General features: G+C 45.5%; 1 protein-coding gene across 5 annotated transcripts in view; it reads left to right on the top strand.

Moving 5' to 3' along the window:
* The window catches only part of CSTPP1 (centriolar satellite-associated tubulin polyglutamylase complex regulator 1), a 145,953-nt gene that overhangs the window by 79,668 nt on the left and 50,906 nt on the right, over nt 1-15,379 (top strand). For 4 of the 5 annotated variants that reach the window (XM_073348274.2, XM_073348273.2, XM_073348272.2 and 1 more), the window contains one exon: nt 8,958-8,999. The exons of the other annotated variant lie outside the window; for it this stretch is intronic. In XM_073348274.2, the coding sequence (XP_073204375.1) occupies nt 8,958-8,999 (42 nt within the window). The remainder of the gene's footprint in view (nt 1-8,957; nt 9,000-15,379) is intronic. 5 annotated transcript variants of the gene reach the window in all.

Here is a 15,379-nt window from a genome sequence, read left to right on the forward strand (position 1 = left end):
TCTGACATGGGGATCCAGCAGTCCCCCTTGGTCAAGCAGTCTCCATTGTCTACATGTGCTCTCTGAGAAGTCTCTATCGTATACAGTTCCTGGGATAGTGGATTCTTTCCTTGATGAATGTTGATGAACCATTAACCTCTTTTTGACTACTCCGTTGTTGTACCTGAAAGGTGCTCACAACATATTTCAGTAACATACAGAGCAAAACTTCATAACCTCACATACAATCCAACAGGATATTAATGTTCATCAGATCAAGACTTTTAAAATGATAGTCCAAAGGCATACTTTGTACAAAACATATCATAATTATATTACAGAGGTGAATATGAGGGTTCCAGGATGCTACTCTGAGATACAGAGTGTCACTCACAGTAATCTCTTGTCCAGGCTGAAAAGTCCCAGTCATTTTAATCTCTACCCAAATGGAAGCAGTTCCAAAACCCTAATAATTTCTGTTGCCCTTCTCTGTACCTTTTCCAATTCTAAAATATCTTTTTTTGAGATGGGGCAACCAGAACTGCACACAGTATTCGAGGTGTGGGTGTACCATAGATTTATAAAGATTAGTGCTGTGAATATATTTCTTTTGGATAAAAGCCCTGATACAGCACCCCGTTGAATTAAATAGAAAGGCTGCCATTGTCTTCTGTGGACACTGGATCAGGGTCTGTCAGACCATTTTCTGCAAAATCAAGGCTGGTGGATTAGCTGATCAGGAGGGAGTTTATCCAAAACGTCATGTGGTCTAAGTCTGAAAGGCACTGAGCATTCACAAACCCCACCAACATCAATGAGAGCTACAGGTGCTTACCATCTTTGAATATCATTACAATTGTTTTCTTGTTAGGTTTACATGGGCAGGATGAACTATTACTTGAGCATAAACTATTTTGCTTTCTTCCAGACATGATGGTGAAGGCAGATGCCCTTTGGGGGGGTGTTCTACCTACAACATTTCCCTTTTGATTAACTTACTATCTTTTTCATAAAGGACCCATTCTCTTTCTTTATCCCATTACCATAGGCTGTGCCTTTCATATTTCTATGCCAGAAGCTCTAGGAAACACCTGCCACGGGGAGATTAGGACAGTAATAAAATGGATTGTGCATTCGTTTCTCAATTGTGCATAAATTTTGCTGCAGTATATCTGTGGCACACTCACTCACCTATTTTATCCCAGAAGAACTAGAATATTGAACCCATTATCTTTGAAACAGTGCCCATTAATATGAGATAGAAAGGAAGGGCTGAAAGAGATGCAGCAGAATTGGTAAAGATGTGGGGCAGAGGCAGTAGATGGGGAAGCATGCTCCTTTGCTCACCTTCCTTGGATCTCATTGGATCCTATCAGGATTTTAGATTTTTGTTTTTGTTTTGTTTCTTAGCCTGGGTGATGAGACCAACTTCCAGGTGTGTCTCGCAGGATGAGGAGTCCTTTTGTAAATAAATGATTTGCATTTTCTTTGTTGCTTCTTGGACTTTTGGCTAAGATCAAATGTAGGATTGTCTTTGGGTATGTCTACACTATGAAATTAGATTGAATTTATAGAAGTTGTTTTTTTAGAAATGGTTTTTATATAGTCGAGTGTGTGTGTCCCCACACAAAATGCTATAAGTGCATTAACTCAGCGGAGTGCTTCCACAGTACCGAGGTTAGGGTCCACTTCCAGAGTGTTGCACTGTGGGTAGCTATCCCACAGTTCTCGCAGTCTCCGTTGCCCATTGGAATTCTGGGTTGAGATCCCAATGCCTGATGGGGCAAAAAAAATTGTCATGGGTGGTTCTGGGTACATGTCATGAGGCCTGCCCTCCCTCCCTCCCTCCCTCTGTGAAAGCAACAGCAGACAATCGTTTCGCGCCTTTTTTCCTGAGTTACCTGTGCAGATGCCATCCCACGGCAAGCATGGAGCCCGCTCAGCTCACTGTCACCGTATGTCTCCTGGATGCTGGCAGACGCGGTACTGCATTGCTACACAGCAGCAGCAACCCATTCCCTTGTGGCAGCAGATGGTACAATAGGCCTGAAAACCATACTCATCATATCTGAGGGGCTCCTGGTCACCTCGGTAAGGTCGGTCAGGAGCGCCTGGGCAGATATGGGTGCAGGGACTAAATTAGGAGTGACTCGACCAGGTCATTCGCTTTAGTCCTGCAGGCAGTCCTATTGTACCATCTTATGGAGAGCAGGCAGGAGATGTGGATGGCTAGAGGTCCTATAATACCATCTTCTGCCAGGCAGGCAGGAGATGAGGATGGCTGGCAGTCCTATTGCACCATCTTCTGCTGAGCATCCAGGAGATGTGGATGGCTTGCAGTCCTTCTGCACCGTCTGCTGCCAGCCAAAGATCTAAAAGATAGATGGAGTGGATCAAAACAAGAAATAGACCAGATTTGTTTTGTATTCATTTGCTCCCCCTCCCTCCCTCCCTCCATGAAGTCCTGCCTGAAATACCAGAGGGAGGGATAGCTTAGTGGGTTGAGCATTGGCCTGCTAAACCCACGGGTTTGAGTTCAATCCTTGAGGGGGCCATTCTGTGTGACAGGTGTTTTTGTTTCTCCTTGATGTAAAGCCACCCCCTTTGTTGATTTTAATTCCCTGTAAGCCAACCCTGTAAGCCATGTCATCAGTCGCCCCTCCCTCCGTCGGGGCAATGGCAGACAATCGTTCCGCGCCTTTTTTCTGTGCAGACGCCATACCACAGCAAGCATGGAGCCCGCTCAGATCACTTTGGCAATTAGGAGCACATTAAACACCACACGCATTATCCCGCAGTACATGCAGCACCAGAATCTGGCAAAGCGAAACCGGGCGAGTAAGTGACGTCAGCGCGGTGACAAGAGTGATGAGGACATGGACACAGACTTCTCTCAAAGCACGGGCCCTGGCAATGCAGGCATCATGGTGCTAAAGGGGCAGGTTCGTGCGGTGGAACGCCGATTCTGGGCCCGGGAAACAAGCACAGACTGGTGGGACCGCATAGTGTTGCAGGTCTGGGACAATTCCCAGTGGCTGCGAAACTTTCGCATGCGTAAGGGCACTTTCATGGAACTTTGTGACTTGCTTTCTCTTGCCCTGAGGTGCAAGAATACCAAGATGAGAGCAGCCCTCAAAGTTGAGACGCGAGTGGCAATAGCCCTGTGGAAGCTTGCAACAGCAGACAGCTACCGGTCAGTCGGGAATCAATTTGGAGTGGGCAAATCTACTGTGGGGGCTGCTGTGATGCAAGTAGCCAACGCAATCAAAGATCTGCTGATATCAAGGGTAGTGACCCTGGGAAATGTGCAGGTCAGAGTGGATGGCTTTGCTGCAATGGGATTCCCTAACTGTGGTGGGGCCATAGATGGAATCCATATCCCCATCTTGGCACCGGAGCACCAAGCCAGCGAGTACATAAACCGCAAGGGGTACTTTTCAATAGTGCTGCAAGCACTGGTGGATCACAAGGGACGTTTCACCAACATCAACGTGGGATGGCTGGAAAAGGTACATGACGCGCGCATCTTCAGGAACTCTGGTCTGTTTCAAAAGCTGCAGGAAGGGACTTTCTTCCCAGACCAGAAAATAACCATTGGGGATGTTGAAATGCCTATAGTTATCCTTGGGGACCCAGCCTACCCCTTAATGCCATGGCTCATGAAGCCGTACACAGGCAGCCTGGACAGAAGTCAGGAGCTGTTCAACTACAGACTGAGCAAGTGCAGAATGGTGGTAGAATGTGCATTTGGACGTTTAAAAGCACGCTGGCGCAGTTTACTGACTCAGAGCTCAGCGAAACCAATATTCCCACTGTTATTACTGCTTGCTGTGCGCTCCACAATCTCTGTGAGAGTAAGAGGGAGACATTTATGACTGGGTGGGAGGTTGAGGCAAATCACCTGGCCGCTGATAATGCACAGCCAGTCACCAGGGCGGTTAGAAGAGCACAGGAGGGCATGGTGAGCATCAGAGAAGCTTTGAAAACCAGTTACATAACTGAACAGGCTACGGTGTGAAATTTCTCTTTGTTTCTCCTTGATGAAATCCGCCGCCCCTTGGTTCACTCTACTTCCTTGTAAGCTAACCATCCTCCCCTTCTCCCTTCGATCACCGCTTGCAGAGGCAATAAAGTCATTCTTGCTTCACATTCATGCATTGTTTATTAATTCATCACACAAATAGGGGGATAACTGCCAAGGTAGCCCGGGAGGGGTGGTGGAGGAGGGAAGGACAAGGCCACACAGCACTTTAAAAGTTTAAAAGTTATTGAATGCCAGCCTTCTGTTGCTTGGGCAATCCTCTGGGGTGGAGTGGCTGGGTGGCCGGAGGCCCCCCCACCGTGTTCTTGGGCGTCTGGGTGAGGAGGCTATGGAACTTGGGGAGGAGGGTGGTTTGTTACACAGGGGCTTTAGCTGCGGTCTCTGCTCCTGCTGCCTTTCCTGCAGCTCAACCATACGTTGGAGCATATTAGTTTGATCCTCCAACAGCCTCAGCATTGAATCCTGCCTCCTCTCACCACACTGCTGCCACCTTTCAGCTTCAGCCCTCTCTTCAGCCTGCCACCTCTCGTCCCGGTCATTTTGTGCTTTCCTGCACTCTGACATTGTCTGCCTCCATGCATTCGTCTGTGCTCTGTCAGTGTGGGAGGACAGCATGAGCTCAGAGAACATTTCATCGCGAGTGCGTTTTTTTCGCCTTCTAATCTTCGCTAGCCTCTGGGAAGGAGAAGATCCTGTGATCCTTGAAACACATGCAGCTGGTGGAGGAAAAAAAAAAGGGACAGTGGTATTTAAAAAGACATATTTTCTAGAACAATGGGTACGCTCTTTCACGGTAAACCTTGCTGTTAACATTACATACATAGCACATGTGCTTTCGTTCTAAGCTTGCATTTTGCCTCCCCCTACCACATGGCTAGCCCCTCCCCCCCCTACCCCTTCTCCGTGGCTAACAGTGGGGAACATTTCCGTTCAGCCACAGGCAAACAGCCCAGCAGTAATGGGCACCTCTGAACGTCCGCTTAAGAAAAGCACCCTTTTCAACCAGGTGACCATGAATGATATTACTCTCCTGAGGATAACACAGAGAGATAAGGAACAGATCTTGTTTGAACGCCAGTAAACATACACTGCAATGCTTTGTTCTACAATGATTCCCGAGTACGTGCTACTGGCCTGGAGTGGTAAAGTGTCCTACCATGGTGGATGGAATAAGGCTGCCCTCCCCAGAAACCTTTTGCAAAGGCTTTGGGAGTACATCCAGGAGAGCCGCAAATGCCAGGGCAAATTAATCATAAAACATGCTTGCTTTTAAACCATGTATAGTATTTTAAAAGGTACACTCACCAGAGGTCCCTTCTCCACCTGGCGGGCCCGGGAGGCAGCCTTGGGTGGGTTTGGGGGGTACTGGCTCCAGGTCCAGGGTGAGAAACAGTTCCTGGCTGTCGGGAAAAATGGTTTCTCCGCTTGCTTGCTGTGAGCTATCTACAACCTCATCATCATCATCTTCCTCGTCCCCAAAACCTGCTTCCATGTTGCCTCCATCTCCATTGAAGGAGTCAAACAACATGGCTGGGGTAGTGGTGGCTGAACCCCCTAAAATGGCATGCAGCTCATCATAGAAGTGGCATGTTTGGGGCTCGGACCCGGAGCGGCCGTTCGCCTCTTTGGTTTTCTGGTAGGCTTGCCTCAGCTCCTTAAGTTTCACTTGGTACTGCTTCGGGTCCCTGTTATGGCCTCTGTCCTTCATGCCCTGGGAGATTTTGACAAATGTTTTGGCATTTCGAAAACTGGAACAGAGTTCTGATAGCACAGATTCCTTTCCCCATACAGTGATCAGATCCCGTACCTCCCGTTCGGTCCATGCTGGAGCTCTTCTGCAATTCTGGGACTCCATCATGGTCACCTCTGCTGATGAGCTCTGCACTCACCTGCAGCTTGCCATGCTGGCCAAACAGGAAATTGAAATTCAAAAGTTTGCGGGCCTTTTCCTGTCTACCTGGCCAATGCATCTGAGTTGAGAGTCCTGTCCAGAGCGGTCACAATGGAACACTGTGGGATAGCTCCCGGAGGCCAATACCGTCTAATTGCTTCCACAATACCCCAAATTCGACCCAGCAAGGCCGATTTCAGTGCTAATCCCCTTGTTGGGGGTGGAGTAAGGAAATAGATTTTAAGAGCCCTTTAAGTAGAAAAAAAGGGCTTCGTCATGTGGATGGGTGAAGGGTTATATCAATCTAACACTGCTGAATTCGACCTCAACTCCTAGTGTAGACCAGGGCTTTGTCTGGCATACAGACTAATTAGTACACAGTAGTAGAATTGTTTTATGCCTGTTTAAGTTGTAGAAAAAAGCACTGTAATGATGCAATTAAAGCTATAATATCAAAAGATAAGGTTTCAGAGTTAAAGGTGGAAAGCGCTGCCTCTTTATCCTGGGACTTTTCTGACACCCTTATGGTTGGCTTGATGGAATAACATCATATTGTTTAAAACGTAACCACCTCTGAATTACTAGCAGCTTGGTCCCTCTCCCTGTAAAATTGCAGACATTCTTTTCACATCATTCTGCCTTCTCCAGCATTCCCTCTCTTTGGCTGCAATCCCTCACTGAAAACTTCTGTTTCAAGGGACAGTTTGCCAAGGCTATGCTGGCAAGAGGAGTGAAATCTCTCCCCTCTCTTTGAAGATCTGGTGTCACTCATTAGCATATGAAAAGAATGGTTGTAAATAAGCTTCAAATGGTGTAGAGTGCTGCATAGTATTCATATTAATAGTGTCCTCAAAAAGCTACTGCTGGCTGGGAAAGGTGCTGCGCTTTTGTATCTGCGAGTAGATTTACTAGTGACCTTGCTATAGATAGCAAGTATTAATTCCTGGGCCTAATGGAATATTTGTCACTTGATCCGAGAACCTGGCAATGCTTCTAATGTCCTCAGATTACTGGGTTTGTCTCAACAGATGGAAGAAGGCCGTGGGGTGACCAAAGCATACCCCTTAGAGTTGTCCATTATCTATTGTAACTGCTCCTATCCTATGATTCTACCCAGGACCCCACTTTTTCTATAATATGGATGGGTAGACCATGGAGACTATGTATTCCAATAGGCAATGGGGATAAACTGTTCAGACCAGGATGGAGTACTGCATGCTGAGACCTGTTCTCTTTGCTGAGCACTTCTTTCTTTCTTTCTATCTTTCTTTCTTTTGAAAGAACAGCTAGTTCAAAAAGGCCCAACTGGGTTATTGACCTTTTGGTTAGCTGCAAAGCACCTGTGGTGATCAGCTGGAATGCCCTTTCAATGAACTTTCCTAGTTCTGCAGTGAAAAAACTTCAGTTTAACATTTGTGAAAACTACTAGGCATGGTACAGCCTGCTCTCATAAGGGCAAGGAAGCCTCTCTGAGGCTGCTCCCTAGGATAAATTACAAACATTTGTAGTCTGGAACAAACATTTGGGGAGTTCCAGATGAGCCTTTATAAATCTGTTAACTACCTCAGATTAACTGGCAATTTGTAAAAACTCTAGTATAGACAAACTGATAAGGAGTAAACCATAATGTTGAAAGTGCTGGTAGATACTTTGTACCAGGAGAGACTTTGGCTCACTGTCTCTAATTAGTTCATCATGTAATGTTTCTCACATAGTACAATATATTCATACATTTTCTTCTAAACTCTTCAGAAGAGAATTTGGTGAATCTATGTACAATTTATGGATTCCTGTTGATATGAAATTATGAAATTGTATCATGATATGCCTCAGTGTGAATGTGGAGTCAGCCATCTGCTTTCAGGGCTGTAGCACTCCTTCCCAGAACAGCTAGCTACAGTGATGTGGATCACCTATTCAGATGGAAGCACTTTGGAACAATGGGGTGGCTGAAGACTAGGGAAACAAGTTCAACCAAAAAGAAAAGGAGTACTTGTGGCACCTTAGAGACTAACCAATTTATTTGAGCATAAGCTTTCGTGAGCCACAGCTCACTTCATTGGATGCACTTCTCTAAGGTGCCACAAGTACTCCTTTTCTTTTTGAGAATACAGGCAAACACGGCTGCTACTCTGAAACCAGTTCAACCAAGTTTCTCTGCAGGGGCTTGGGAAAACCAGGAGTAGAACAGAGGAATAGAAATGACAAAGCAGGGGGTTAAAGCTGACTTAGAGACGCAGAGGAAGCTTGAACAGAGAAGTGGAAGGGCACCAATTGCAGAGGTGAGTGAGAGAAACACCATGATTCTGGAGAGAAACCACGTTCAGGAGGGGGATCCTGGACTCCTCAGAGGACTCTGACCTAAACCCAAAGAACTCTCCAGAATGGTAAGGAAATTGAGGCAAGGAGGTGCATACCAGTGCGTTTATTCTGTCTAGATCTATATATTTTTGTGCTACCTGAAGAGTAAGTTTTGGGGGGAATCTGAAGGCACTGCTCCTGGCGGGTTGAACTACTGGACTGTGTGCTCTCATTTCCATGAAGTAGTAACAGACAGAAAACCTGTGCCCAGAAAATGCTCCACAGAACCCAAGGGAACAGACTGTTGCAGCCTACTCAGATAGAAGCTTAGATAGAAAGTACACAGGGCCCAGTTAGTGAAATGGGCCCTAAACACAACAGCTTGGTCAATGTCCAATCATGGGGGAGTACTACTTGGGCTGTGTGTCTGATAGACGATAACACGTTCATAGAGATTACGTCCAGAAAGGACCGTTACACCATCTAGTTTGCCCTATTAAATTTCACTCACTTATGTTAGTATTGAGTCCAACAATTGGTGTTTGACTCAAGCATAACTTGTATTTGGCTAAAGCATGTCTTCCAAAAAGGCCTCCAGTCTTGATCTGAAGACCTAAAGATATGGCAGTTTGTTCCAATAATTAATCACCCTCGCAGTAAAAAAATGTTTTGCCTCATTTCTAACTTGAATTTGTCTGGCTTCAGTTTCCACTCATTGGTTCCTTTTATGTCTTTCTCCACTAGATTACAGAAATCCTGCATACTCAGCATTTTCCCTCTGTGAAGGTACTTATACATTTACTTCTCAATCTTCTTTCTGATGAGCTAAAGAGATTGAGCTCTTTAAGTCTCTTGCTGTATGGCATTTTCTCCAGCCCTCAAATTACTTTTTGTGGCTCTGTTCTGCACCCTCCTGAATTTTTCAGCATCCTTTTAAAATTGTCAACTCATAAATTAAAAATCAGAAGGGATAATCTAGTCTGATCTCTTACTATACAGGCCATCGGACTTCTCTGAATTAATTCCTTTTTGAATTACGGCATATCTTTTAGAAAAACATCCACTTTTGATGTAAAACTTTCCAGTGATGGAGAATCCACCACAACCTTTGCTGAGTTGTTCTAATGGTTAATTACCCTCACTGTTAAAAATGTGTATCTTATTTCTTCTCTGAATTTGCCTAGCTTCAGCTTCCAGCCATTGGGTCATGATGCACCTTTATCTGCTAGATTGAAGAGCCCATTATCAAATGTTTGTTCTCCTTATAGACTATGATCATAGAAATGTGGGGCTAGAAGAAGCTGCAAGAAGTCATCAAGTCCAGCCCCTTGCAGTGAGGCAGGTCCAAGTAAACCTAAACCATCCCTGACAGGTGTTTGTACAACCCATTCCTAAAAATCTCCGATGATGGGGATTTCACAACCTCGTTTAAAAGCCTATTCCAGAGCTTATTTTCCTCATAGGTCAGTTTTTCCAAATCCCCTTAACCTTCTCTATTGTTAAATTAAATAGATTAAACTCCTTGAATCTATCACTGTAAGAGATGTTTTCCAATCATTCTCTTGGCTCGTCTCTGAATCCTTTCTAATTTCTCAATATCCTTCTTGAATTGTGGATAGAATATTCCAGTAGTTATCATACCAATGCCAAATACAGAGGTAATAACTTCTGGATGTTGTTTTGTTTATACATCCAAGGATTTCGTTAGCCCTTTTGGCCAAAGCATTGCACTGCAAGGTCAGGTTCAGCTGAATGTCATTCTTGACCCACAAGTAAAAGAGTTACTGCTTCCCAGGATAGTCTCCCATTCTGTAAATATGTCCTCCATTCTTTGTTCCTAACCATATGACTTTACATTTTACCATATTGTTTGGTACTGCCAAGTGCCAGCTTACCAAGTGATCCATATCTCTCTGTATCAGTGACCCTCCCTTTTCATTATTTACCATTACACCAATCTTCTTGTGATCTGCAAATTCAGTCAATAATGATTATGTGGTCATGATGCAGGTCATTTGTAAAAATGCTGACTAGCATAGGGCCAAGAACCAATCTCTGCGTGATCCCACTAGAAATGCACCCACTCAGTGATGGCCTATCAGTTAGCCAGGTTTTAATCCATTTAGTGTGTGCCAAGTTTAATTTGTATTCTAGTTTCTTTATCAAAAGGTCATGCGGTGCAAAGTCAAATGCTTTATAGAAATCTTAGTATGTCAGCACTGTTACCTTTATCAATCAAATTTAGAATCCTCTCCAAAAATATTAGATTAATTTGACAAAATCTATTTTCCATAAACCCATGTTGGTTGGCATTGATTATATTACCATCCTTTAATTCTCTGAGTCCTTTATCAGTGTTCCATTATTTTGCCTAGGATTGATGTCAGGCTGGAAAGCCTACAATTACCCAGGTCATTCCATTTTCCCTTTTTAAATAGTGACACACCATTAGCATTCTTCCATTGCAGGTCTCCCCCTGTGTTCCAAGAAAATCAACATTAATGGTCTAGAACAGTGGTTTTCAAACTTTTTTTTCTGGTGACCCAGCTGAAGAAAATTGTTGATGCCTGTGACCCAACGGAGCTGGGGATGAGGGGTTTGGGATGTGGGAGGGGCTCAGGGCTGGGGCAGAGGGTTGGAGTGAGGGCTGTGGGGTTGGGGTGGGGTTGGGAATGAGGGATTCAGGGTGTGGGAGGGGGTCAGGGCTCTGGGCTGGGGCCATGGATGAGGTGCAGGGTTTGGGGTGCAGGAAGGGGCTCTGGGTTTGGGGGGAGCTCAGGGCTGGGGCAGAGGATTGGGGTGCAGGCTTACCTTGGGCAGCTCCCGGTCAGCGGCGCAGTGGGGCTGCAGAGGCAGGCTTCCTGTCTATCCTGGCACTGCAGACTGCACTGTGCCCCAGAAGTGGCCACCAGCAGGTCCGGCTTCTAGGTGGAGGCGCGCAAGCAACTCTGCACAGCTCTCGCCCGCAGGCACCACCCCGCCCCCCACTCCCATTGGCCGGGAACTGGCTAATGGGAGTGTGGAGCCATTGCTTGGGGCAGGGACAATGCATGGAGCCCCATGGCCCTCCCGCCTAGCAACTGGACCTGCTGCTGGCTGCTTCCGACACCGCGCAGCACCCTGGAACAGGTAGGGATTAGCCTGTCTTAGCTGGGCAGCACCACCCACAGGACTTTTAACAGTCCGGTCGGCAGTGCTGACCAGAGCCGCTGCAACCCAGTCCCTTCCGTTGTGTGACCCAGTTCTGGGTTGTGACCCATGGTTTGAAAACCACTAGTCTAGAATACTACTTGGTTACCTCTGTTAAAACTCTTGGCTACAAGTTATCCAGACTTGCCAATTTAAATGTGTCTAAACTTTTTAGTTACTGCTCTTTTAACATCCTTCTGAATTACTGTTGGAATTGAAAGTATTTTATCATATTATATGAATACATCAGTCTCCTTTTTATACAGAACAGTTTTTTTTAATACTTCTGCCGTTCTGCATTAGTATTGATAGTTTCACTATTTCTCTCTAGTAATGGGCCGATACCAGTGTTCAGATTACTTTTGCTCCTAATATACTGAAGTACAATTAGAAGGAGGTTAATATATGATAATTAGTGACTGGTGCAAGGAGACTCGACCTGGAGTCTCCAACCAACCAAGTGAGTTGCCCAACACTGGATTCACACTCACACTCTGTCCAGACACCTAGAAGGAGGCAGCAGTGCACATGCTCAGAGGCAGAAACATAGGTACCCTAGGGAACTTTTGCTCTGGAAAAACTTTGTGCTAAACACTGCCCAACCCACGTGGTGGGGTCTCGGGTCCTGGCTGTACCGTGGGGTCAGGTCTGCCTCCTGGTCTGGCAGGGTTGGGCTGCCCTGCTGCCCGGCCACACAGAGTGTGGGGTTGGGGCTGTTCTGCTGCCCAGCCCGTCCCAGCACGATGGAGGCTCTGTTCCTGGCCCCACTCTGTGGAGGGGTCTCTGGGTGTGGGGGGGAGGGTGCTGGCAACGTTCCCTCTAATTTTTTATATGGAAGTGTGGAGTGAATTTTGTTATGTGTACTAATATGGAGGTGATGTGTGGCGGGGTGGGGCCGAGGGGTTTGGAGTGTGGGAGGGGGCTCAGGGTTGTGGGGTGAGGGCTCCAGCTGCGGGTGCGGGCTCTGGGGTATGGCGGGGATGAGGAGTTTGGGGTGCAGGCTGCCCCAGGGCTGGGGTCAGAGGACTCCCCACAGCCCTCTTCCCGCTGGAAGCGGCAACTCCGGGGGAGAGGCACCTCTCTCCCTGCCGGCAGCGGGGCCAGGGCTGGGGGAAGAGGCCCGTGGCTGCTCTGCATGCCCCAATTTGCTCCCCTCCTCACCAGGCCCCTGTGGCTGCACACCTGCGTGGCCCTTTATAGCCTGCTGCGTGGCCGCAGAGCTTAGAGGGCATTTAGGCGCTGGGCATAGGAATCTGGGGGGAAGGGTTTGGGGGGCACTGTGGTTCTCAGCCTGAGGCCCACAAGGATAAGCAGGTCGAGAACCATTGGAACCTGTTTTTAAAAACCTCCAATGACAGGGATTCCACAACTTTTCTCTTGGTAACCTGTTTTGGTATTTAACTGTCCTTTGTGGTATGAAAGCTTTTCCTAATATCTAACTAAATGTCTCTTGCTGCAGATTAAGATGATTATTTCTTGTTCTACTTTCCCTGGACATGGGAAAAAACCAATCACCATCCTCTTAATAACATCACTTAACATATTTTAAGACTGTTATCAGGTGCCCCTCAAGTAGTCTTTTGTCAGGATTAAACATACTCAGTTTTTTTATTCTGTCCTGGTGATGTTTTCTAACACTTTTATCATTTTTGTTGCTCTCCTCTGGACTCTCTCCAAATTGTTCCCATCTTTCTTAAAGTGTAGCTCCCAAACCTGATTACAGCACTCCAGCTGAGGTCTCACCAGAGCAGTGTGGGACAGTTACCTCCTGTGTTTTACACACACTAATCCTGTTAATTCACCCAGAATTATATTAGACTGTTTCACAACTACATCATGTTGACTAATATTCAATTTGTGATCCACTATGACCCCCATATCCTTTTCTGCAGTACTACGGCCTAGCCAGTTATTCCCTAAGGTTTATTTGCACATTTGATTTTTCCTTCCTAAGTGTAGCAGTTTGCACTTGCTTTTACTCAATTTCATCTTGTTGATTTCAGACCAATTCTCTAACTGATCAAGGTAATTTTGAATTCTAACCCTATCATCCAAAGTGCTGGAATGTTTCGTTTCCCAGCTTGATGTTGATATTTAAACAGGTGGAAGAGAGAATCTAAGGGCATGTTTACGCTTACCAGGGATTCATGATGCACCGGGAGTTGATTTAGCGGGTCTAGTGAAGACCCACTAAATCAACTGCAGACCGCTCTCCCGTTGACTCTAGTGCTCCACCGGAACGAGAAGCATAAGGTAAGTTGACGGGAGATCATTTCCTGTCGACGCAGCGCAGTAAATTGACCTTAGCTACGTTGACTCCAGCTACATTATTCACGTAGTTAGAGTTGTGTAACTTAGGTCAACTTACTCCCGTAGTGTAGACAAGGCCTTAGACTTGCTGGGAGCAAAAGTCCCTTGATGCTTTGGAGTTGTTCCATTCTTTAAAGTTGGATTATCAGTGAGCTGTAACCTTTAGTAAATTTTAAAATTACCAAGTACAAAATATGAGCAAAATGTATAACGACTAAAATTGAGTGAGGGGATAAACAGTGACTAACCACCAGCTCTTAAGATAGTTAGAAAGTTATGAGGAAACAGAAAGATCAGGAAATAACCTAAGAAGTAATAAGTACCACAAGGAGGAGGTAGATAAGCATTGTCATGGTAAACAAGAAGGGTTAAGGAAAGCATAATTGCTCTGAGCATTTGTGGAGTGGGAGGAGACCATCAGTAGACTGGACACAGGCTGCCAGGGACAACGACAAGGAGATATTTTTTTAACAGCTGTGGACAGTTGCCTCTCTGTGTAATGTGCTAACTTTACTAGTTAATAATCAGTAAATCCAATCAAGCTGATTTAGCCAAGTTTGGTATTAAGCTAATCCACAGTTGAGAGAACCTCTTTAACTAAACATATATTCTCAATTAAAATGTATTGCTGGTTATCTATTAATTGGTTATTGATTATTGGCAAATTATTAGTTATCAATATTGGTGTCATTCACCAACTTTAGAAGCATACTCTCCACTCCTTTATCCACGTCATTAATGAAATACTGAATAGCGTTGGACCCTGGAAGAACCCCCGTGGGACCCCATTAGATATATGGATCTGGTAATTTCAAAATTAATTGCCTTTTTTCAATTCTCTGATAATCATAAGCAATTCTCTCTCTTTTTAAAAAAAACTCTTAGAACTTCAAAGGAATAAATAGTGCTGTTACGCAAAATAAAATTTTGACTCATTTTTCCAAATGAAAACTTTAAAGTAGACATGGCACTTCTGAAGGCGACACGCCTCTCCGAGTCAGAAACCCAAGCGCTCCAGAGAGGCAGGGTGTGACTGGTTGGATCTAATGACTTTTTGCTTGGGGCCAAGGGCATTCCTATTTTATTTAATAGAAACATTCTCAGATTCCAGATACTACAAAAGAGAGAGAAGTTAATTTGTTGTGGATTATTAAAGAGAATGATTCAAAGATGATAATTCCTTTACCCTTAATTAAGAAGATCCTGAATTCATTCATAATTAGCTATGTAATAGGAGGCATAGGGCACTCATTCAGTAAGGAGTTTTTTATCCTTGCAGTAGATCCTTTGTTAGATATATTGGTAGGGCCCTACCAAACTCATGGCCATGAAAAATGCATCACAGACCATGAAATCTGGTCTCCCCTCTTGAAATCCGGTCTTCTGTGTGCTTTTCCCCTATACAATACAGATTTCACAGGGGAAACCAGCATTTCTCAAACTGGGGGTCCTGACCCAAAAGGGAGTTGCAGGGGGGTCATGGTATTGTCACCCTTATTTCTGTGCTTCCTTCAGAGCTGGGTGGTCAGAAAGTGGTGGTTGTTGGCTGGGCATCCAGCTCTGAAGGCGGCACCCCGCCAGCAGCAATGCAGAAGTAAAAGTGACAATACCATACCATGTCATCCCTACTTCTGTGCTGCTGCTGGCGGTGGCTCTGCCTTCAGAGC

This window comes from Lepidochelys kempii, chromosome 6 (genome assembly GCF_965140285.1).
Source record: "Lepidochelys kempii isolate rLepKem1 chromosome 6, rLepKem1.hap1, whole genome shotgun sequence".
Taxonomy (NCBI): Eukaryota; Metazoa; Chordata; order Testudines; family Cheloniidae; genus Lepidochelys; species Lepidochelys kempii.